This window comes from Spermophilus citellus (assembly GCF_964194105.1).
Source record: "Spermophilus citellus genome assembly, chromosome: 7".
Lineage (NCBI taxonomy): Eukaryota > Metazoa > Chordata > Mammalia > Rodentia > Sciuridae > Spermophilus > Spermophilus citellus.
In genome coordinates, this window is record NC_138188.1 from 31211946 (window position 1) to 31237624 (window position 25679).

A 25679-nucleotide genomic window follows, 5' to 3' on the forward strand; every position below is an offset into this window, starting at 1 on the left:
GGTGGCTCCCCTGATGGACGGCTCAATTCTAGAGCATGCTGAGCACAGCCCTCTGGCCAGTGGGCTCTCGGGAGTTGCATGGTGCTCAAGGGTTAGAAGAGCAGGTAGTTTGCCCTGCAGTCAGCCGTGTGTTTCTCATGCTCCCATTTGGTTTCCTGTTATGTCATCAGCTTCTGGCCAGAAGAGGCTGCAGGGAGCTCTCTGCAGAGCATGCCAAGCCCACGGAGCCCTGCCCTGTTCCTCTGGAGGCACCCCCTCTCTGTCAGCAAGTTGGAAGGTTGCTTGACTCTGCACCATTAGCCTTTTCCTCCACCCTTCCACCCTCTCTGGGAGGGCTAACATTTCCCAGAGTCCTAATTAGTGTTTGCACAGAAAAGACCATTTATTCAAGGAGCCCCACTACTTCTGTATCGATGTCACTGTCACACCTCTCTCACACAAACTGCCTTCAAAGCACTAGGAGCAGATTCTCCTTGTTACTCCAGCTTGTCCTCAACTGGCTGCCCTCACTGCAAGATGGCACGTGTTCCTACTTCATCCTCTTCTGAAGGGACCGTTACTTCCTCCAGTGCCATCAGATTGCAAGGTCAGAGCCTGCACAGAAATTCTGAGTCCCAGATCCAGTGTCTACCGTGGCTAAGGCTGCCCAGTGGTCGACCAGACGTTTTTGAGTTTGCTACTTTCCAAAAATGGCTTTCATCCCTTCTTCCCGTGTGACTTTTTTCTGAATTACTGCCTTTTTCGTTCAGATCACTTCAAATTGATAACAAAACCCCTCACTTATTCAAGCCGAGAGTGACCTTCTTTTCCAACTAGTTTTTGCAAGAACATGTTACTTTATCTTTTGTTGCTACATCCTGAGTTAATTCTTCAGTTTTGTCATCCCATTCACCAATTATTGAAACACTAACACCTTTTCCCCCCTCTCTATTTGCCAACATTTTCTTATTTTATTTTTTCTTATTTTATTTTTGTTTCATTTTTGCATTCTTCATTGTGTAATTTCTTTCTGTTTTCTAAGTGGAAGATGTTACTTCATTTATCTTCTAAGTATCATAAACATATTTATTTTAAAATCTTGGTTGGACAGTTCCATAAGATATGTGTCATCTAGAGCGTCACTATCCAAAAACTTGCAGTGATAAAAAAAAATGTATATCTGCACTGTCCCTATGACAGCTACTAATCATGTGAAGCCATTGAGCACTCACATTTCATTTGATTTTAATTTACATTTAAATAATCCATGTGACTAGTGGCTACCATATTGGATAATGCAGATCTATAATAAACTTTAAAACTTATTTCTGATTTTGCTTTTCATGTTAGATTTCATCATGGGTTGAAATTTTGATTTATGGACTCATTTTAGGTAGAGAATCATTTATTTGTGGTGTGTGTTCCTCTCCCTATTTAGTGGTTTTCTGTATTCTCCACTGAAGAACCGGCCTAGAACTCATCTTAAAATGATGTGTTGAAGCTCCTGCCCCAGAGAGATGCAAATATTTAAGGACCCACAGGTGGCTTGGTTTGGTTCTTGATCAGACCATGTCTTCGTTCTTCTTCCGCCATAGACTTTCCATTTGTAAAAGGCTACAGTCCCAAGCTATAGCTAGCAATGACAGATTGTCCCATTATACTTTGATGAGAGTAAGAACCTACGTGAGACTTCAAACTCTGAGCCTGGTTTCAAGCCATTGGCTCCTATGGGTCATTTCTCTTCCAGAGTCAGGACACCATCACAGCCAGCCTGTTTCAAGTTCAGGCATGCCTGTTGGCTGGTGTCTTTAGCCCTTCTCACTACTTTACCTGTCTGTTCCATTTCTCTGGATAGGTTTATCTTGTTTTGGAGTCCAGCCATGTCTTTGTAGTTTTCTTTTCTTTTTCTTTTTTGTATTATAACTGGCATTGCTATGTTTTTGAGATTTAATTAAGTGTAAATTCATGACATCAGGACATGAACTTACAAGACTATCTTAACCAGTGGCACCCCGCTCCAATGACATCTCCAGTGATTACACACAAGAAAAGACCTTGTTATTCCTACACCATCATTCCCAGGTATTTGGTGACACATAGAAAAAAAACACAATAGGCTCTCATTAAACAGTTGTTGAGTGAATACGTGAAATATCAAATCTGAAGATGGACATTGTCTCCAGAGCAGAACCCCACAAGTTTTTAATAAACCCCTTCAATAATATCTTCATAAGAGGCTATAAAGTAAAAAGACTCTTCTGAGCCATATAGATCCCTAGAAATACAGCAAGCACATAATTTATTATCCAAAACCAAACATTTTTATAGAGTAAAAGAGAATATTCTAAATTATTACCTAGAATAGCAGGCTTTAATTGAAGCTGTCCCGGGCAAATCAGAATAAGTGGTCACCTACCCCATGACCAATTTGGGTGTGTCATTACTTGAGATTCCCACACGTTGCTAAATGGTTTTCTTTGCTCACTTCTCCGTTGCTACTAAAGGTGACAAACCACAGCAGTGATTTTATATTCCCTTTCTCGGTTTGTAGCTGACCTGAGAAGAGTCAGACTTAAAAAAAAAAAAAAATCATTGTCCAAAATAGGGATCTGAGAGATGATTTTTCAGACTTCCTTCCTGGTCCCTCCCCAAAATTACTAAGATGATCTGCTCTAGACACCAGTCTAACCAACCCTCACGCACTGTGATTCCTCTCGAATGCCTTCCCTGACCTCTCAAGTCTGGGCTTCTCTTTAACAAAGCCACGTTGTCTCCGTGGTCTCCTCCAGACTCGCCCTGGGAGGCTCCTGGGAGTGCTCAATGGACTCAGTTCATTTAACCACGTGCCAGCCATTCTCCCCACAGGCCAGTGGGCTGTGTTTCCAGAAGTGGCGGTTTCTCTCTGGTTCTGTGAAGCCGTGTGCTTCCTGTCCCAGTTATCGACTGCTGTGTAACAAACCACTCTTCCACTTGGCAGCTTACACCATTTTGTTATATCTCATGGTTGATGCGTCAGGAGTGGGGGACAGGGCTCAGCTGCTCTGCTTCTGCTCCATGTGGCATTGCCTGAGAAGACTTGGCAGTCTTTAGCTGGCAGATGGGCTGGTCTAGAAGTTCTAGAAGGATTTCACTCACATTTGGGGTGTCTTAACAGGGATTCTAGAGGACTGATCTCAGCCTGAGCTTCTACGGGAGCAGCTCCATGCAGCTTCTCCTGCCTCCTGGCATCAAGGTAGTAGTTTCCCTTCCATGGCAGCTCACAGTCCCCAGACAGCTCGTCCAAGACAGCCAAGCAGAAACTGTAAAGCTTCTTATGACCCAGGCTCAGGAGTCACATTAGTTGCATTCTATTGACCTCATCACTCACCAAGGCCAGTGCAGATTTAAGAAGGAAAATTACACTCTGCCTCTCGGTGCAAGGAGTAGCAAAGAGTTTATGGTCTTTTCTAATTCACCATCTCTGACTCTTTAACAATGGTGAAAGAAACTCTCAGATGCAATCTGCATTTCTACCTGTACAGCCTCGGGCTGCAGTAGATGGCAGCGAGGATGGCAGGAGTGAAATCTTTGGGACCTTGGTCACTAAATGGTCCCAAACTTGCCTGTGTGACCAGTGAACACCAGATACATCTGAACACTGCCTGACTAATTAAAAAAAAAAAGCTTCTCTAGGGCTGGCATTGTGGCTCAGTGGTAGAGCACTTGCCCAGCACATGTGAGGCACTGAGTTCGATCTTCAGCACCACATAAAAATAAATAATTAAAGTAGAGGTGTTGTGTCCCTCTACAAATAAAAATGTAGTTTTTTAAAAGTTTCTGTTCCCAGAAAAACAGGCAACAGTCCCAATGTGAATTGGATTAGATTAATTTTCTTTATATAGTCTCCACTGTCTGCTTCTCTGATTTGTGTCCAGTTCATCTCCCTATTGGAGCATCCTATCTCCAAGACCAAGAGTTGACTCCTGAGCTCCTCTTTGCTTTACACATAGGCAGAGAAGTCGGAATAAGAGGCTCAGGTCTCTCAAAGACCTCCCTCGTTATGACTGGCATTGAGAGTATACCTAGCAAGAGGGTCCGGGGTATTTATTTTAACAATTCACCCATTCTATACTTTTATATAGTGAGGTTCAGAAGTTAATATGCAAATCACTGATAAAGAAATGGATTAAAATTCCCCTGGAACCTTACTTATAAAGCTTTTTTAAAAAAATGAATCAAAGCTGAGTGTATCTATGGGCATGAGTGATGACCTCAGTCAGTGATTCCATTAACCCAGTAAAAACTGTTTAAACAAAGAACTGTGAAGTAGTCAGGTATATAACACAGTATCGTTTCTGTATTTACTCCTTGATTGAGCTATTGACAAATGTGATTTTTATTGAGTCCCTACCCTCTGAAAGTTGTCAAGGAGGTTAATAGAGTTACTTCTAGCCCATTTGTTCTGTTTCAGGAATATTTTCCTTTGCTCCCTCTGTATGAAATTACTGCTCATCTCTGGGAAGAGCTACATGGAAATTATGATGTGACATTGGTGGCAGATGATAAAATGAATGCTCTAGAAAGAATACGTTGATGAGATTTCAAAACAGCTTCCCAGTCTAAGATATGCTCATCACCTAAAAGTAATAGTTATTTACTATAGATGATTTAATTGTGAATTTTGCCCTGGGGCTAAATAAAACTCAAAGAGTTTTAGTTAAGGCTTCTCACAGATCAGTAAACCAAACACTCTTTTAAATCAAAATATACAGATCGATAGCTTGTCCAACAGATAATCACTAAGGTTCAGGAGCAAGCAACTTCAGGAGAGCTGACTGGAGGATTTGCTGCTAGGGTGGCAAGTCAGAAGGATGCTTAAAGTACCCATAATCCCACGCTCACTAGGGAGCCCTGGGCTGGGTTCAGGACGATGGACCCAGGGACACCAAGACAAGAGAGCAGTGTAAGTCACATTTTAATCAAGCCCCAGGAGGGAATGGAGAATTATGTGAACTACTTAAAAGAAAATAGCCATTGTTTCTTGCCCATGGTCATTTGTCTACCTCACGCTTGAACAACTGGATAAATTAGCAGCTGTGTCCCTCATAGTCAGATGTATGCAGAGAAGTTTCAGGAAAGTTGGACCTCCTGCCCTGTACTAATTTTTCCTAGTTCTTTTAAAATCGTGCTGTAATGAATACATAGCATTTGAATGTACTTAATTAAATGCATAATGTCCACAGTGCTAGGAGGTAAGAGAGAGATACCCTTAAGCTTCCACTTACCCAAAGAGCATTTCTACCCAGAACAGAAAAATTGGACTAAATGTGATATGGCTTGGTTGTTTATTTTAAAAAAGATTCCATTCAAATGTTATGTTCTCCGTGATGGATCAATGGAAATTCCTCCAGGAGAAGATGCTTGCTAAAATACAGTCAACCCTCTAGCTCTGTAAATTCCTAATCTGCAGATTCGATCAACCTCAGAATGAAAATATTCAGAAAAATCTTGCATTTCTACTGAACACATATAGCTTTCTCTTTTTCTCCTTATCATTATTCCATCAACAATGCAGATTAGCAACTATTTACACAGAATTTGCATTTTCTTAGGTATGATAAGTGGTCAAGGGGTGGTTGAAAGTATGTATAAGAGAGGATGTGCATAAGCTATATACAGGCACAATGCTGTTCTATATAAGGGTCTCGAGCATCCTCAGATTTTGGAATGGAGGAAGGAGTTCTATATAAGGGACTCGAGCATCCTCAGATTTTGGAATGGAGGAAGGATCCTTTGTGAATATGAGGATGACTGCACGCCAGTAGTGAGTGCACCTGTAGCATCCCTGTCCCCTGTGATCACGGGTATACCTTTAAGTTAAGGCAAATGAACACGAGCATGCCACCCTCTACTTGTATGACCCCCTTGGAGAGGAAGCACTGAATGACTTCAGGATGCTCAGCACTGTGCTGAATTAAACCCATGGAATTCTTACCAAAATAAAAACTAAGAACTGTTTTACATATTAACACTTTTATGTGTCTTACTTATAGAAATATTTATAGGTGAAACCTGGGTTTTACATTCCAATGGTAGGAAACAGAGTATGTTGGGGGTGTGGCTGGAGCAGTATTGGCCATACTTCAGTGGTTCAGGTGCTTGGTGATGGGATATGGGGGTTCCCTATCTTATTCTGAATGCTTTTATATAGTTTTGAAATTTCCCCATAATCAAAAACAAAACAGAAACCATGAAAGAGATACTATTATTTTCTCTTTCTTAAAGATGAGGAAACTCGCCCAACTTCAGAATCTATGCATTTAGGATGAGGCAGGTTATTTTCGATTGTGGGTAGAAGAAGCAAGCAAAATTGGCATCAGTTGGATAGCACATGAGCTACTGCTGAACTGAAGCTCAGGTTCCACGTTAGATCACGCGACTTGCCTTTTCATGACTTCCTGTCTGTTATGGTTTAGATATGAGGTGTCCCCCAAAAGCTCATGTGTGAGACAATGCACGTAATTGTAGAGGAGATCTGATTGGGTGTGAATCAGTCCTCTGATGGGATTTACTGAGTGGTGTGGCTGGAGGAGGTGGGTCCCTGGGGGTATGCCTTTGGGGTGTATATTTTGTAACTTGTGAGTGGTCCTCCTTCTCGCCTCCTGATCATCATGTGAGTTGTGTCTCTCCACCACACTCTTCTACCATGATATTCTGCCTCCCCTTGAGCCCTGAAGAATGGATCCAGCTGCCTATGGACTGAGACCTCTGAAACCTTGAGCCCTTAAATAAACTATTCCTCCTCTAAAGTTATTCTTGTAGGATCGTTTAGTCACAGCAGTAAAACAGCTGACTAAGACACTGTCCTTGGGAAGCTGGGTTGTCAGCACTTGGGATTAAAAACAAGAACCATGTGAAAAATCCATGTGAAACCAGAACTAACACAGTGGTGTCTAATCCTATTCTGAGGCTTGAGAAGTCATACAGTGCCCAATAGATGCACATATCCCATTTAGTAAGTAATTGCAGGAATTAAAAATTAAAATATTTTTCTTTTAATCTATGTGAATTTTTTTCCAGATGGCTACTTAGTTGTTAGAACACAAAATTTTCTTAAGTTTTCTGGATCTGTGACTTAAAGAAATGTGTGGAATCCTTGCACTATATTATCCTAAGACTTAGAAATTGAAATATGGAGTTTCTGAATATCTGTTCCCTAAACTAGCTCAGTCTCTTTATTAAAAGCAAGACATGGTCATTTTCATGTCTGTTCAGCCAATGTGTGTTGAGCACGTACTTTGTTTAAGACACTGTAGTGGGAAGTGGGTACAGGAGTTAAAGGCCAAACCAGATCCTGCCCTGCTGAAGCTACTGGTAAGAAAGACAGATGATAGACAGGATGAGCAGTAAGTATGCATTAAGCTGGATTGTGAGAACAGCTAACAAAAGGGGGGAAAAGGCAGACCAGGGGGGGCAGAAAATGATCCATAGCAATATGTTAGTCAGCTTTTCCTCACTGTGATAAAACACCCAAGGTAGTCAACTAATAATGAGGAAAAATTAGTTTGGCTTTCAACCTCAGAATTTTCGATCTGGTCTGTTGGCTTCATTGTTTTGGGAGATGATGATGAGGTAGTACCTCATGGTAGAGAGTTTGTAGCAAAGCAAAGCTGATTACCTTGTGATGGCCAGAAAGCAAACAGAGAAACAAGAAGGGGCCAGGGTCCCAATATCCCCTTTAAGGTCACACCCCTAAGGCCCTAACTTTCTTCCACCAGGCCCCACCTACTAAAGGTCCCGCCATCTCCCACTAGTACTGAACACTGACAACCAAGCCTAACACAAAGGGCTTTGGGGGGACATTTAAAATCCAGACCATTCCAGGAAAGGAGAAGGTAAAACTCTAGACAAGGGAAGACCTCACTAAGGAATAAAAAATGAATACATCAACCACTTCCCCAAAAGAGCCCAAAATTATACAACAAATAGAAAATTGGTAAGAAGTAGCCTGTGTCAGAGTAATATTAATACAAAGGCAGAAGAAAATAGCCAGTAAGTTTTCTTCTCTGGGCGTTACGTCGCCTCACTTTATAGTGGCACCTGAACTCAGAGGGTGAGGGAGCAAAGGGAATAAATAATCATCCTGGCTCAGTACTGGACCTCAATTACAGTGGGAAATGAAGAAGGACCCGGAGACTTTATGCAAATAAGAAGTCATGTTATCATGAATGGAGATGCTAAATGACACCAGCGAGGATGCTTAGACGTTCTCAATGGGATCCATACTGTGCTCGCACCAGCTGCTCACACAGTCACAACTCAACAATATTTTGCTTCTGTATGGGGTGTTTTATGAAGATGGCAGTTGAGGGCCCGTGAGGGGATTCTCTTTATTGAACCATGTGTAACACACAGACGTCAATACTGACAATGTTCAGAGCGATCACAACCATCAGTCAAAACAAGCAGCCGGTTGTTTTCCTTCTGGCACCCTTTAAAAACTTTATAAATGGAAACATCAGAAGAAGAAAAAAGTTCAAATTACCACCACTGAGTTTTTTGGTTTTTTTTTTATGAGACAGCTGCAACCTTCACGGAGCTTTGCATTTTCCCAGAGCCTCACCCAAGAGAAAACTGACAGATGTGTGTATTATAAGCCCCTCGGACGTCCTGTGTACCTAGGCTTGCTTGTTGTCTGTCGCAAGTCTGTGTCCCTAATGAAACCAGGAAACCCAGAGCTTCTGCTGCAGCTCCAAGGCAGCGTCCCTGACAAGACCTTGGCCTTGCCCAGCTCCAGGCTCTCGGGAAGGTACTGCCTCAGATTTTCTCCCCACCACTTCTTCCCCTTCCCAAAAAGGTCAGAGTCCATCCCATCATAAGTCGTGTCTCCTCGAGGCACTGGGCAGAGTAGGATCTGCAGTGGTTCCCAAGCTTGGCTGCGCATCAGAACCCCTTCCTCACTGGAGCTCCATACCAATTGCATCTAGGGGTTGGAGTCCATAAATGTGTATCTGTAACAGGTGCCTCCAGTGATTCTGTTAGAAAACACTCACTTGGTAGAGATCTGGAAGGACGAGTGGAAGTTCACCAGATTGGCAAAGGGAAGGCTGCTCTTCCTTCACACATGGAATATAAGACACCTTCGCACAGGAGTATGGCTGGGGTTAGGTATGGCAAGTACAGAGAAATCCGGGTTTCCAAACTGCTCCCCAACGTGCTGAGGTGAAGAGGAAGCTTTTATGTAAATATGAATTCTTAATAAGATTTCTTCAAAGGAAGGTTTGAACTGCTGAGCTCCCCGGGTCTCTTGTTTCGATCTCACAGTGTGGTGAGTTCCTTGCCCGGTCCTCATTAGGCCCAGTGCCAGGATCTGGGTTGGTCTCAAGCTTTCCTTTGATCCTACCATGGCTCCTCCTTGTGTGTTCTTTGCTTGGGCACCAGTCTTGCCAGAAGAGATATATAAAAGAGGTCATATACAGATTGCAGAATCATATCGGTTGCAATCTGTATACAGGGTAAAAATGGGAGTTCGTAACCCACTTGAATCAAATGTATGAAATATGATATGTCAAGAGCTATGTAATGTTTTGAACAACTAATAAAAAAAAAAGAGGTCATGTAGCGCTGGGTGTGGTGGCACTCACCTGTGATCTTAGTGGCTCAGGAGGCTGAGTCAGGACGATTGCCAATTCCAGATCAGGCTGAGCAACTTAGTGAGACCCTGTCTCAAAATAAAATTAAGGGGCTGGGGTTGTGGCTCACAGAGTGCTCGCCTAGCATGCACAAGGCACTGGGTTCAATCCTCAGCACCACATAAATGTAAACTAAAGATATCATGTCCACCTAAAACTTAAGAATAAATATTTTTTTAAATAATAAAATTAAATTAAATAGGACTGTAGATGCAGCTCAGTAGTTAAACACCACAGGACTCCCTCTTTAAATAAATAAGTAAATCGATACATACAGACAGACAGACAGACACACATAAAATATTTCAAGCAGGAGCAATCCAACCCAGAGTGTCCTGAAATTTGCAATAGGTTAATGTGTCTTCATTTTATAGCCCACCCACTATGGAGACCCTGGTGATAGTTTCCATCAAGTTTTTTTCCATGCATCTCCCACACTTCAAAGCATCTGTCCCCATTTTCTTGAACAGACCCCAGCCCCAGCCCCAGCTCTCCCTGGTGGAGAATTCCACACTTACCATCAACTTGATTAAGCTTTGTGGAGAACTCTGGGTTTGGAATAGGTAGCACCTGGCTTCCAATTCTAGTTTTTATATACTCTTTTCTTGTTTTAACCAAGCCCCAATATCTGACTAAATAAATGGCATTCACTGGGCCTTAGTTGGTATAATAGCACACTTTCCATTTTGCAGCCAGGAATGACAGATGAGCTCTTTGAATGAATGGAGCTTTGAGAGAAGCATTACATACTACAAGCATTGTGTTTCTTAAAAACAACAGGAAACAGAACCTTGCATAATTAAACCTTGTAGGATGAGCGGCTATTTCTGAGACACAAAGAGGAATCAATTTACCAGCAGGTACCTCTCAGGAGATGTTAACTCTCTTTGATATAGTCCACATTTAAACTATCTGCCATTCACCAAAGGATCCAGCCTTCAACTGCGTTCAACAATCAGACCACAAATGGAGTCTGTCATGCCTTCCTTAGAATTCCTTCCTTTGAATGTAGCACTTCCCTCCATGAAAGACTGTATCACACTTTTCAAGGGCAGAAACCATCTTCTTTGTGTCTGTCCCCATGCCTAACACAGGGCCTGGCACATAGCAAGCCCTTGATAAATGTTGGCTATTAAGTGAACAAGGTTGGACACCATCCAACACTGGATTAGACGTCCTTCAAGCCAAAGACTAGCACAATACCCATTCCTGAATTGGAATGGATCTTAAGGACTCATCTTGCCAACTTCCTGCCTTTAGCCAGAGCCAACTCTCAAGCACCTAACAAATTAGGACCCTTTATGTTTAGTTTCTTGACGTCGAGTGGTTTTGCTGGCTAACCCATCAAGCATGAGCATCCGCTGTGCTTTCTCTATTTAAAAGAAATGGAGTAGAACATGCTCACATCTTGTATATAGGGTTTTTGGTTTTGTTTTAATAATTGAAGGTTCTTCTTAGGTCACAGTGTCTGGTTCTGTTCAGGTTTGAATCACGGATCACCTTAGAATACAGCAGAAGAGCTAAGAGATTATCAACTTGAATTTTAGGATCACTTTCAGTAGCAGCCGGCAACATGGAAATCAGATTCTGTACACTAACGGGAGACAAAGCATATTGGAACGCTGCCTTTCTTTGCCAAAGATAGACCAGACTAGCACGCAGAAGGTCCTAGATTCGTTGTGTTTGAATATTAACTTCCCACTCTCTGAAGTGTTTGATCCTCTGCGCTTTATTTGATGTGGTTTGAATGAATTTCATTTACTAGAAATGCTGTTTGGGATAATCATTTGTATTCCTTCTTTTTATAAAAATGCAGGGCATCTTCAGGCAAAAGAAAAAGTGATAGTATTAAACATAAGGAAGAAAGTTTTATTGTTTGGTAAAAATCTTCCCCTGGGCTGTTTAGAGCTGACAGCAACATGGCTCTAAAATTTTTCAAACATCTCATAAGAATGTGGTAATAAAAAGTGAAGCTGGCTGAGGATACAGGTCAGTTGGTAGAATGCTTGCCTTGCATGCACAAGACACTGGGTTCAATCCCCAGCACCACCAAAAAAAAAAAAAAAAGAAAAAAGTGAAGCCCCCCTTTTTTGTGTTTTTTATTGTTTTACTTTTTTAAAAATCAATTCAGAGTTGAGAAGCTAAGACCACAAAAACACACAGCCTTATGTCACAGAGCCATTATGCATGATGACTCATCTCAGGATGTTTTATCTACTTTCCTTCAAATATGATTATTTCCAGGCAATTTAATTTACATACTGATATCATAATTATTCCTAGAGATGGGGGATTTGCCTCCTCTGATTTTTCTCTTATCTTCAGAGAGAGAGAAATCCATTTAATTCTCACGATGCAATATCAAGATGTATTTTTATTAGTCTGTGTGATTACTTCCATCACTATTGATGGAAATGAATTAAAATTAAATGCACATCAGCTTTGATTCAATGGCTGCTACTGAGATGGTAAAATTCAAGACATGGTATGCCAGCTCATTTCCTTTAACAGGACTGGCTGATTCACCATGGGGACAGTTTCAGATTTGTGAGATTTCAAGAATCCATATGTCTGTACTATTTCCTTAAGAATTTTTAATTTCCAGTGGCTTGGGAGGCTAAGGCAAGAGGATGGAGGGTTCAAAGTCAGCCTCAGCAACTTAGGGAGGTACTAAGCAACTTAGTGAGACCCTGACTCTAAATAAAATATTTAAAAAGGGCTGAGGATGTAACTCAGTGATTAAGTGCCTCTGGGTTCAATCCCTTGTACCAAAAATAAATAAATAAAATAAAATTGAATAAGGAGTATTTTTTGCCTGAAGTCAAATTTGGCTTATCCTGGAAGCTTTACTGTGTGTCAAAGCATTTGGGATTTATCTATCAGGTAAATCAAATGCTCTGTTCAGCCATTGATTCATGAAGTGGTATCCCTTCCCTGCTAGCTTTTATTTTAAAATAATGACTTTCAATAAAACTTGAGGTGCTAAGGTCACATAATATTAGCACATAGGTTATACGTTCTTTTATAATGTTTTTTTTTTTTTTCCTATAAAGCACAAGTTCAAAGACTGGTAAAAGTTATCTGGAATTTTCATCACAGAAAACTAGACAGAGTTTGCCCAGAACCTTGAGAATCATAGCACTGAGATCTGGAAGGAGCCTTTGAGAGCCACTTCTCTAGAGAGAGAGGGACAAGGAGTCAAGCTGAGCAGGGAACAGGGGATCCCAAGCTCTGGTTCATTCCTGCTCACCATTAAATGCAAAACCATGGCCCCTTAGGTCACTGCCAGAGCCAACTTCCTTATCTGTCAGTGGAGATGGTGAAACTCACATGCCAACATGGAAATTCCTGAGCACAGAATGAAAGCCTTTTGTGAACTGTAAAGCCCAAAGTCAGTATCAACTGTTGTAATCACTGGGATCTGGGAGGTCGGGGGCAGGGCGGGGGGACCCCTTTCTTTCCAGAGGAAGAGCAGGAGTGTGCCATGACTTGCCCTAAAGCATTCTGTGGCAAAACCAGGCGTGGAATCCGTGTCCACCTCCAGTCCAGGTTCCCCCTGTCCCCATGGCACACCGAGAGAGCCAGGAGGGAGATGAGGGATACAATGTTAGGGCCACTGCTGCTGCTGGGTGCCCAGTTCTAACACCTTGCCTCCTCCATGACGTGGAGATAGGAGCCAATGATTCCAGGCCAGAGGTGGTGACATTGGAGGTGCAACACCAGCACAACAGCTGGGCCTACTCAGGAGGGAGAACCACACAGTGTGCCCACACGCTTCATCAGGGACCCCACGTGGAAATGCGTTTTAGCCAACCAAGGGTAATGGGGCTGAGCGTAGGGGAACAACTTCTCTTACTAAAGTCAAGGAACAGAGGGTTTTAAGCCAAGAAGGACTCTTGGCCAATTTGACTCTTTTCCCCAAAATTCTCCTCTCACCTTCCCTCCTACTGTTCCTAGCATGCCTCACGTGGGGGTCCACCCTTAATGTCTGGTTCAAAGATTAACAAAAGCCTCCTTTTTCTTGTTTTTTGCTTAGCAATGTGTACGTTTTCCAAAGAATTTTAATATTGAAGGTGTATTTAAAAAAAAAACGTAACTAAAGTAATAAGAATCATTAAAGCTAATTAACAAAGCAGTGGCATCAGGATTGAAACCTCCAGAGTATCCACCCCCAAATCCCTAGCTTTTTATTTTATTTTTTTTTAGTTCATTAAATGTAAAATAACCATGGCATCATTGAAACAGAAATTATACACACACACAAGAGGCGACATGCTTAGAACTCTCATGGGGATTTATATTTATTCATAAAGTGTTTCCAAAATGCAAAATATCAAGTATCCAGGCTAACTAAACGGACAAGTATTAAGCTATTAATACTAGGTTGCTAGGGTGCCGACACACACACACACACACACACACACACACACACACACACAGCAATAGTTGGATGTTTTTCATTGAGCTCTATCTTTTTCTAGATCTCTATCCCACCCCTCAAGAGGAGGAGGACAGGTTGTTAAAAGGCACATGACCTGAACCAAAGTGACTCATGTGTCGAGAAATAGTGGAGCAGGACAGAGGGTGACATAGGGCCCTTGCTGGACATTGAAACTGACGGCTGGCACAGAAAGGTTGGGAGCAACCCTTGAGGGAGTGTCTGGGATGACTGTCAAAAACGAAACGGAATGCCAAGTGTGTCACACTGATTCAGAGTTACAAAATCACAGCACTCAGCTTTCTCTTTGGATGGGAGGGAGAATAAAGAGTCTGAATCAGTGAGAAAGATACCCCTGAGGCGTGTCAGCTGTCCCAACTTCCTTGGAGTGAGGAGGAGTCTAGTCCTCAGATATCTGATCAAGACAATAGAAGGCAGCCCAGGTCTGAGCTTAAACCCTCAGATCCTCCCGGTCTCTGAAGGGGGTTCTGAACAAACATCAGGCTAAAGGTTGCTTCCTCTTAACTGCATGCAGATACGCTAATAATGCTCATTAGGCTTAGAGCTCACTCCAATTTAATTCAGTGTCTCCCTGCTGTAGTTGCCAGGACAGATGTGTAGAGGGCTCCGGCATCCTCCCTCTGCCTGAGACAGATGTCGGGGTATCAGCCTGTGCTGGAACAGCGCCAGCACATCTATTAGTGACAGTAGATTGCCAGCCTGTTTTCTCTCGACTGAGGTTTTCATTTTTGTAGTTAAAATTTGAGTCCAAGCTCAGACAAAGCGAGAGGAAGATGGAGAAAGTGGAGTGAAGATGGAGAAAAAAATAAAAAGTGTTTGACCTGTAATCCCAGCAGCTCAGGAGGCTGAGGCAGGAGGTTCAAAGCCAGCCTCACAACAGCAAGGCACTAAGCAACTCAGTGAGACCCTGTCTCTAAATAGAATGCATAAGAGGGCTGGGGATGTGGCTCAGTGGTCAAGTGCCCCTGAGTTGAATCCCCAGTACTCAAAAAAAAAAAAAAAAAAAAAAAAAAAAAGTGTTGAGAGGTAAAGAAAAAGGCAGACTTTGGTCTGGTAGTTTCTTCTGACTAAAAATGATCTAGGTGACTTATGATTCCCGTGCAGAACTTGGATTCACCTTGGTGGTGAATGCAGACTCCTAGGCCCCAGCCAAGGGCCACTTCATAAAGCTCAGGGGCCTTGCTTAAGCTCCCTGGGAGATTCTGACCTACTCACCCTAGTGGAGGACTCTTGAGAGCCGTTGGCTGAGGATCTCTATGGCTTCTTCCTAGCCTAAGAATTGAAAAAGGAAGCAAAGAGAGTTGGGAATGGAGGACCCAGGCCACTGTGTCCATGTCGCTTTATCCTGGAGAAGAAGCAGCAATGAAAGCTGATAAGACACCAAGATCAGAGAAAGGGGAGAGGAAGGAATTCCAACCTAATGCCAGTGTTGCAGCTGGTACTGATGTTGACCTCCGTGTCTCTTGTCCTTCACTAGAGTGACTTATTTCACTACAAGTGCACAATCCACAAAGGAGAGTATTTCATCCCCACCTTGAAACCCTCAAATGCTTTGATCTCTTTTTTTTTTTTCAGCCATCTAATCTGCCAGGATGCTCTAGGTTCCCGCCCTCCCCTGACAGGCACCACCAGCAACAAGTCAGAAAGCAGGGAGGAGAACAGGGTCAGCCCCTCTGACTGCAATGCCTCTTCCTGGCTCCAGCTGCTGGGACCTCTCTCCATCTCTCCCCTTTTTAAGGGTGCTCCTTTGAGTAGGTCTCCATTAGCAGGAGGCAACTGTCTGAGCTCTACTAGAAGGATCAAGTGACTCATTCCAACCAGGAAGAACAGTTCCACCCACACTTCCCACTGCCCCTCTCCAAGGCTCTGCAAAACTTTAAAACTTACCAAAGTGATACAAAATGTCCTCACATCAGAAGATCCTTTTAATCCCAACATACTAGTTTCACTTTGTCTGGTGATTTGATTAATTTCACATTCACTTTTTTAAAAATATTTTTTAGTTGTTGATGGACTTTTATTTTATTTATTTATATGTGGTGCTGAAAATCAAACCCCAGTGCCTCACACAGGCAAGGCGGGCGCTCTGTCACTGAGCCACAACCCCAGCCCCTCACATTCACATTTTATATAGAAGACTCACAATCTTCATGGAACCCTTTCTATTGTATTAGAAGCATCTTCCTTTGCCACTACTCAGCCTTGATGATGATTTGGTGAAAGCCACAGAACTCCTCATCTAGAAAAAGCACCCCCTGGTTCATCAAATACTTCAATAGAGCTTCCTGTATATCAGGTGCTTCACGTTGAAATATTAACTCACTTCATCCTCATAATTTTGATAAAGGTAAAGTCATTTCATAGCTGTAAATTTTTTAATTTTTTTTAAATGTAAACTCATTTCGTGGGCCAGCCTGCTACGCCCATAATGAGGAATTTGAGGCTCATGGAGATTCAGTAGCCCAGCCAAGGACACAGAGTCAGTAGGTGGAGAGACTCACTCTTTAAACAAAAGAAAACAGTGGTTTATTTCAGTGGAGAAGTACAAAAACAGAACAACCCTGGAATGGTAGGTAGATTAACCGACCAGGTAGTGAGTGTGGCCTCTCCATGGGACCTGACGGTCTGAACATCGGTAAGAACAAGTGACTTAGAGGCCAAGACCTGCTCTAGAGGGATTCTCTGGGGCTGGGGTTGGCGGTCCTCTTGGGAAGGGATACTCAGCGACTCTTGATGTTATGTTGCAGAGAAGCTTCTGGTTTTTCCTTCTGTGGTGTCTTGGTTTAGAGAATGGGTAGAAGATGGTGTTCACTGTTTCCTGTTCTACCATGGGCCACGACCTGGGTCAACCAAACCATGTTTGAGATTTTTGGATGACTTTGGACCATAACCATCAAAGGTCTTAGTGGATCTTTGAGCATTTCTTTTTGCTTTTCTTAGATATTTCATAGGCCCCTGTTCTTCTTTGCCTAGGATGATACTATACTATCAAAAACCAAAGATGGTTCCATTTGGGACAGATGACCAGCATACCTCTGTAGCCAACACCCACTCCACTAGCAGACCCTCCTCTCCGGGACCCTCCCAGTTTTAATCATACATCTGTTCCCCAACTCCCCTAATTATAAATGTAGTCATCATACCCCATAAGCACATTTTATTAAAACAGTTTTCCTAGCACATAGAATGATGAATTGGAAAACCAAGATGAGAAAGAAATTTGAAAACCAAAGATGGAGAAGGAATGTCAGCAGGAGAAGAAAATGGGAGTAGCTTGCCGCAGTCTTGGCTGGGCACAGAATCACGAGCCACCACACAGCTTTGTAGATTCAAACAGCAATTCTTTATTCCTGAACTCACACTGGCCTCCACACACGTTCTGGGGCAATCCCAGTTCTCCTCTCCCAATTCACCTACTCCACAAGGCTTTCCTCCCAAAAATACTCTCTGAATCTCACGAGAACTCAAAGGGAGCTCAGGTAGCAGGAACGCCCTATTTCCAGCAGCAATAATCCTCAACATCGAACTTCCCTAAAACCCAAGGTCTTAAACTGGGAACGCCCTAAACCCAAGGAGCGGGATACTATACTTCCTCAAACTGCAGGATACACCCTAATCCTGGATCCACCCTCGTCCTTGAGTAGGGTCACCTTTCTCAAACACACATGCAATGTCAACAGCAAAATTAACATGGGGTACGCTGGCAAGGAAATTTCGATGCGTCATTCCTACTTGGTAATGGCCCTCAGCAGTAGCTGATTTCTCCCTTGGAGTGTTCAGGGGACTCTCAGGGAGCCAAAGAGGCTTCAGTGAAATACAATGAAGGCTCCTCTTTGCCTTTTTTCGGCCATTGTGGTGCGAGCACCGAATTCGGTCCCTCACCATGTCTTCTCACAAGACCTTCAGGATCAAGCGATTTTTGGCCAAGAAACAAAAGCAAAATCGTCCCATTCCCCAGTGGATTCGAATGAAAACTGGTAATAAAATCAGGTACAATTCCAAGAGGAGACACTGGAGGAGAACCAAGCTGGGTCTATAAGGAATGACGTGAAATGGCGCACATATTTATCAAAGCTGTGATCATTTTGTCACATCCACCTGAAAATGTCTACCCTATCTGGATAGTGTCACAGAAGCTGTAGTACTGGTTTGGGTCGGTTTGCTAATAAATATGTGAAACATAAAAAAAAAAAAGAAATACAATGAAGGCAGCGAAAAGCAGTGGACCCCCTCAGGGGTCCACACCCCCGCTGCTCAGAGTGGCTCACTGTATCCCTTATCAAGCCTCAAAAATACTGTTCACCCTCTCCATTGGGGTGTGGGAGCGGTGCTGGTCTTAACCACATTAAAAGAATATATAATAAATACTTAAGTAAAAAAGACCTGAGGGGCTGGGGTGGTGGCTCAGTGTTAGAGCACTTGCCTAGCCTGTGTGAAGCACTGGGTTCAATTCTTAGCACCGCATATAAATAAATAAAATAAAGGTCCATTGACAACTAAAAAGTTAAAAAAAAAAAAAAGACCTGAAACTCAGAGATTAATGCCTCGATGCAATTTGGAATCCACCTGATAGGAACCCACAGTTAGTCCTAAAGCCATAAAATACCAGGCAAAGAACAAAATTGGGGGTGTGTTCAGAAGAGCCAGCATTGCCACTGTAGATCCAACTGGATAAGGGAATCCTTAAAAAAAAAAAGTGCCTGGAGTCTGTTTTAATCAGGGATGATAAAACATGTAGACATGGAAATGACTGTCACAGAGGAACAAATTTACACTCACAGATGCCTAGATGCGGGAGGTGCCACACAGGCCACAGGGGGAGCTCGTCAGGAGGCAGAGGGACCAAGAGAGAGCAGTATGTGAGCCTTCATTGAGGAAGGAGTAGGTGAGGCAGAGGAGACAGGTGCAGGGAGATGATTTTAATGGTTCTGGGACTCAGGGGTGTTCCCAGTTGCCTGGGACCTGGCCCTAGGCGATTAGGGCTGTGTCCTGTACCACAGGTGATGATAAATGGCGGAAGGTCATAATGTAGACTCAGGATTGCTTAGTTTGGGTATCAAAGGTAAACTCACAGGCAAGTTTCCTACCTCTAAGAGTCAGTTAACCCTGAGGAGACAGTCCCCAGCCAAGTTCAGAAGGCCCCAGATACCAGAGCATGATGATACAGAAAATGCCATTAATACACACTTTCACACACACACACACACACACACACACACACACACAAGCTGAAGTTCTACTACCTCTTTTGTGATATAAGAAGCCCCTGTTTTAGGGACTGCTTTTCACAGAGCATATAAGGAAACTTAAACAGCCATATCAGAAGGATCTCCCATCTCTTGTCTTTTTGATGCCAGGTACATAGCAAGCCATCCATAATCAGATCTAATGCCAAGCAAGCATGATGCAAAAAAAAAAAAAAAAATGCCACTCTTCTTTCAAGATTTATTCTGGGGACCAAAGTCCATCCATTCTGTGTAGCAGCAGCGTGTAGTCCCCAAGATGCAGACTTGAAAAGGTGGCTCCACGCAGGGCAGAAAGCCTGCTCCCTCGTGGTGGTTGTCTCCATTCAGAAAAGCAGAAGTGTGTTTTCCCCGCCTCCCTCGCAGGTTCCCGGGGTTCGGGCACGCACCCTGCCAATTCCTTTCATGCACAGTGAGCATTGCTAGAAACCATTATCTGGGAATACTATATTGCGCTGTTATTAAATTAGTTTCAGTAATGAGAATAAACATTTGTAGAGCCTTTGTGTTTGTAAAATGGTTTACAAGCACCAGCTGACTCACTTGTTAATAACTACTTTGGGGGATTCTTAACAATGACTGTTTCGGAGATAAAAGTGATGGTTTGGATGGGATTAAGGGAAAAGACAAGTAATAGAAAAGCATTTAGTGCCCTGTTTCTAGCTTCATAGTCTGGGGAAGCCTAGACTGACTACCTTCATCATTTTCATTACGTTTCACTGCACCATCCTACTATTCAAGACCCATACGTGCTCGTTGGGTCGAACCTTGCTCTAAGGCTTGCATTATCCATTTTTCTCCTTGCCATTTGATGTCTTAGTTTGTGCATAGTATGGGGCAGCTCAGGAAGCGCTCTGTAAGTACGTCTTTCTAACCATTGTGGGGACAGGAGAACTGGCTGTGCCCTTCCTCTGCCTGTGATGTGATAGACCTCCAGACTTCACTACACCCTCAGGCTCCATTAAATGACTGAGAAAGGGGGAAACAGAAAAGGAAACCAATAAGGTCCTGGACTCATAATCGTGCCCCATTAATTGTCTTGGTGCTTTAATGGGTAATTTCAGTTGTCTCTCTGCTTTATTAAGGTTTTAATTGATTTTCCTAATGACTGATAATATTGAGCATCTTTTCTTTGATATGCTTATTTGCACTTGTGATGTCTTCTGTGGCAAAATGTCTATTCCTATTTCTTTGTCCATTTTTAAATTAGGTTGTTCATTTTCCTACTAATGAGTTTTTAAGTTCTTCATCTAGCCTACCTACAGATCTTGATCAAATCTATGTTATGCAAATATTTTCTCCTGTGGCTTATAGTTTTGTTTTTTAATGATGTCATTTAGAGTACCAAAGTTTTAATTTTGATCAAGTCCAATTAATTGTTTTCTTGGATGTGTTCTATATTTGGTGTCACTTGAGAATTTTCTGCCTGACCCAAGTCACAAAGATTTTCTTCTGTTTTCTTCCAGAGTCTTATAAACTCTTACATTCAGGTTTATGTTCCATGCTGAGTCATTATAATGTGCTATGTGAGGCAAGCACCTAGCACGATTGTTTTTGCACAGGGCTATCCAGCGGCCCCAGCATCATTAGTTGAAGGCTGTTTTCCCTCCTCTGTGTCCATACTTTTTTCCAACATCAGTTGACCACCAGATGAAGTGGCACACACCTGTAATCCCAGCAACTCAGCAGGCTGAGGCAGGAGGATTGCAAGTTCCAGGCCAGTCTTGGCAACTTAGCAAGATCCTGTCTCAAAATAAAAAATAGAAAAGTCTGTGGATGTAGCTCACTGATAGAGCACCCCTGGGTTCAACCTCCAGTAACACATACATGCATACACACACACACACACACACACTCACACACACACAAAATCAGTTGCCCATAAATATAAGGATTCATTCTGGACTGTCAATTCTGTTCTGTTACCTACATGTCTATCATTATGCCGATACCACATTATAATAATTACATAGTAAGTTTTAAAATCCATAGTGTAAAGACTTATAAATTTGGTTGTCCTGTGTCCCTTGCATTTACATTTACATTTTAGGATCAATTTCTACTAGAAAGTGGAATTACATCTCATTTATAGATCAATTTTGGGAGAATTGACATCTTGACTTCATTAAGTGACTTTTTAAAATAGCTACTTATGCATAAATAATTTCAACTTTATGGAAAAGTTGTAATAGTACAAAGAATACACATATGCCCATTTTTCAAAAGTTTATTATAGTAAGAACGTTTAACACGAGATCTACTTTCTTAACAATTTTAAGCATGCAATAAGAGTATTGCTGGATATTGGCACAGTTTTGTATATCAGATCTCCAGAACGTGTCTGGGATAGTTGAAACTTTATGTTCATTGGTTAGTAGCTCCTCATGTCCCCCTCCCACTAACCCCTATTCTGCTCTCCAATTCAGAGTCCTATGTAAGTGGAATTTGTCCTGCCCTTTATCCATACTTACAGAATGTTACCATTTCGCTCAGTCTGTGTATATGGGTATAAAATTATCATTACCATTGGAGAACTCGATCCATATATCATGCCTTTTACCCTTACATACTTCAATGTACATTTCCTAAGCACAGTATTCTTTTATATAAACCCAGCAGACTTGTCCAACTTCAAGAGATTTAATGTTGTTACAATGCTTTTATCTAATCAGTTTTTCATATTCCAATTTTACTAGTTGGAAATGCATTCCATAGCATATTTCCCTCCTGGACAAAATCCAGTCTGGGATCATACTGTTTGCTTAGTTGCCATGTCTCCTTAATCTGGAACACTTCTTAGCCTTTCTTTGCTTTTTTATACCATTGACAATTTTGAAAATACATTTTCAAAGAATTTAAGAAAATTTCAGTAGGAACATATATTTATAGTTCTGAATATAATTTTGTAATGATTTAATGTATTAAAGAACATTTAACTGTTCTTTGCTTCTTCTTTTGTTGTTCTTGATCCCATTCATGTTCTGCTTCCCAAGTCAGAATGCCAGGTGGGTGATGGTGTATCCTTTTTCGGGTACCACTTCTACAGGCACGTTATGTCCATCTGCCCCTCATTGTTGTTAATTTTTTCACCCAATCAAGGTGTCATCCGGTTTCTCCACTATTTAATTACCATTTTCCACTTGCATTTAGTAAGTCCTCTGCTTTCCTTTTGGACAGGCATGCTTAGCTTTGCTCAGCGTCCCTGTGAGACTGCTCCTCTGCTTGCAACACTAGGAGTAATTGCTACCCCCTGTGAAGACAGCATTTATAATGGCATTAAAGCCTGAAGACCTTTTTAATGTGTATTTAAGGCTTTTTCCCTAATGCATGGATGATTAGAATTAGGGAAAGCTGCTATCAACTGGATGACAGTTTTCTTATCCACTGTAATCTAATACAAGATTAACTCCTTTCCCACTGTTCTATTAATATCTCCAGTCAAAGACTTCCCTGATTTGATCCCTGTCATGCTTGTTCATGAATAAATGGATGGAGCTGTGTTCCTGGAGGAATTTTTAAGAGTTTTTTTTTTTTTTTCAATGCCATCAAATCAAGACAAACGAACTGATCTAAGGGAAAGACAGGCCTCTGACTTTATTGAAAAGAGTAATATTTGGAGAAGTGAAATATTTTAATGGCTTGGGAAAATAAGGATCATGACAAATCTAAAGTGTGTGCCAGCTCTCCTCAGTATCTCAGCATCCAGCAAATGGAAGAAGGTGACAGCTTTGTTATTAAATTATGTAAATGCTAACTGAAGGCACAGCCAAATAGGATGATCAGTCGCCTTCAAAAGCACTTTCATGGTATTAGCTATGGTTTCAATGGTGGAATGAAATTTCTAGACCCAACTCCAGTTCTCAGACGGATACTTCTCTAGGAACATGCATGCTTTAGGAAAGAATGATTGAACCGCTGGTCTTCATGGAGACCCCTCATTCTCAGAGTCTGTTTTGCCTGTGCATTATAAGCATTCTCCATTGTATGTTATAGCCAAAGGAAGGAGAGAGTTATAATGTGTACACCAAAGCCCTCTCACCACTAGTCCCACAGAGGCTGGTGAGGATTTACTGGTGCTTTCTAGTATGAGTTCCATCTTGGTGATTCATGGAAGGATAGACTTGCTTAAAGTCTACAGGGCAAGAACACATAGCATTTGTTTAGGATTTGGAGTGGCCCAATCCTTAGAAATGGCTTAGCCCAACCCAGAGCTCATCATTATTGCTATATCCCTGTAAAGGAAATAATGGTGACAAGAATAACTGGATTTGCATAGCATTCTGCCCATTGAAAGTACTCTTGGGGACCCCCTAAAGCTTAGGAAATAATGCCAATAGTTGATTAATGTTATGGCATCAAGTTTAAAAAGCTTAAGTACAGCAAAGGAAACAACTAGGAAAGTGAAGAGAGAACCTATAGAATGGGAGAAAATCTTTTCGAAGTCCTCTTCTGACAAAGGATTCATATCGAGAATATATAAAGAACTCAAAAAACTTGACACACACACACAAAAATAAAGACAAATGAATTAAACAGACACTTCTCAAAAGAAGAAATGCAAATAGTCAACAAATACATGAAAAAAAGGTTCAAAATCATTAGCAAGTAGAGAAATGCAAATCACAACTACACTGAGATTTCATCTCACTCTAGTCAGAATGGAAACCATCAAGACTACAAATAATAACAAACCCTGGGGAGGATGTGGAGAAAAGGGAACACTATTACACGGTTGGTAGGGTTGTAAATTGGTACAGCCATTATGGAAATCAGTATGGAGGGTCTTCAAAAGACTAGGCATGGAACCACCATTGATTTTTATCCTAAAGAATTAAAGTCACCTTTCTACAGTGATACATGCGTACCCATGTTTATAGTAGCACAGAAATTCACAATAGTCAAACTATGGAACCAGCCTAGGTGTCCATCAATGGATTAATGGATAAAGAAAATGTGGTAAATATACATAATGAAGTTTTATTCAGAAACATGAAATTATGTCATTTTTAGGAAAATGAATAGCACTTGAGACCATTATGTCAAAGTCAGAAGATCAATAATTATGTGTTTTCTCTCATATGTGCAAGGCTAGAGAGGAAAAAGGAAAAGAAAATTGGCGGTGGTGCGGGGGGATGTATCTCATGAAAAACAAAGGGAAATAAATAGAGTAAAGGAGAGGGACCAGAGAAGGAGAAAGACTAGATTAATGTCCTGTTTGGGTAGATGAAGAAGTAGAAGCCAGTTCAGTGAGGTGACTTTGATCATACCGTCCAAGATGGGTAACTTACCATACCTATGATAGAGAAGCTCAGAGCCTTGAGTCCTGCTTCAGGTCCCTGGAGAAGCTTCCTCCTCCTTCCACTCTTCATTCTGTCATGTTATACGATTTTGAAGCACAGAAATCCCAGAGGACCCCACCTGGATAATGGAGCAAGGAATGCACTAGACTGTCACCCTGATTGACCTGTCACCTAAGCCCCAAGGCCCACCAGGGTTTGGGTCTGTGGTAGCTGCCAGAAACAGATTTGGATGAATCAGTCAAGATGGGGGCACAAGTGACAACCCTTACTGTCCCTGCCTCCTCTAGGCTTGCTGCCCCAGCAGGATTTCACTAAGGTACCAATTCCACCAAGTCCAACAGCCATAGTAGCTATAGCAAAAGTAGAAAGGCAGCCCCCTCTCAGAAATAAAGACCCATGAGGTAGCCCGGGAGATGGATTTTATCACTATCACTTCCTGTCTTTAGGGGAAAAGCTTTTTTTTTTTTTTTTTTTTTTTGCAAAATCACTTTCATTTTGATGTTACACATTAACATTAAATGAAAAAGAGTAGTATACAAATTGAGTGACCACTGGTATCATCCGTGTAAGCAGAGAGAAAAAAAGATACACATATTCTGCAGCTATATCTGGCACATGTCCTCAGAGTAGAGCTTCCTACTACTAAGATCCAGGGATACTATAAAGCCCTGAAGCCTTTCCTATAACACATGCAAATATTGAAAAGAGAAGAGAAGCTAATGCAAAGATAGATGCTGCTTCCAACAATCAGCCGACTTGGAGTCCCTGTTTCATGCAAAATAGGAAAAATAGGGCTGGGATTGTGGCTCAGCAGTAGAGCACTCACCTAGAACGTGCAAGGCCCTGGGTTCAGTCCTCAGCACTAAATAAATAAATTAATTAAATAAAGGTATTATGTAAAACTACAACTAAAAAATAAACATTTTTTTAAGTAGGGAAAATAAAAAGAAACACATGTATGAGGAAGCAGAGAAAAGAACTTTAAAAATAAAAAGGACTATACTCACATTCTTACCAAAAAATAAAT

The 25679-nt window shown here is 41.8% G+C and overlaps 2 protein-coding genes across 5 annotated transcripts in view; both read left to right on the plus strand.

The window, feature by feature from the left end:
- The window catches only part of TMEM108 (transmembrane protein 108), a 303875-nt gene that overhangs the window by 214340 nt on the left and 63856 nt on the right, over nt 1-25679 (plus strand). The gene's annotated exons all lie outside the window — the stretch shown is intronic.
- LOC308653616 (large ribosomal subunit protein eL39) lies at nt 17953-18268 on the plus strand. Its single transcript, XM_081302237.1, has one exon. It carries the CDS (start codon nt 17993-17995, stop codon nt 18146-18148), a length of 156 nt encoding a protein of 51 aa, XP_081158363.1. The 5' UTR covers nt 17953-17992; the 3' UTR covers nt 18149-18268.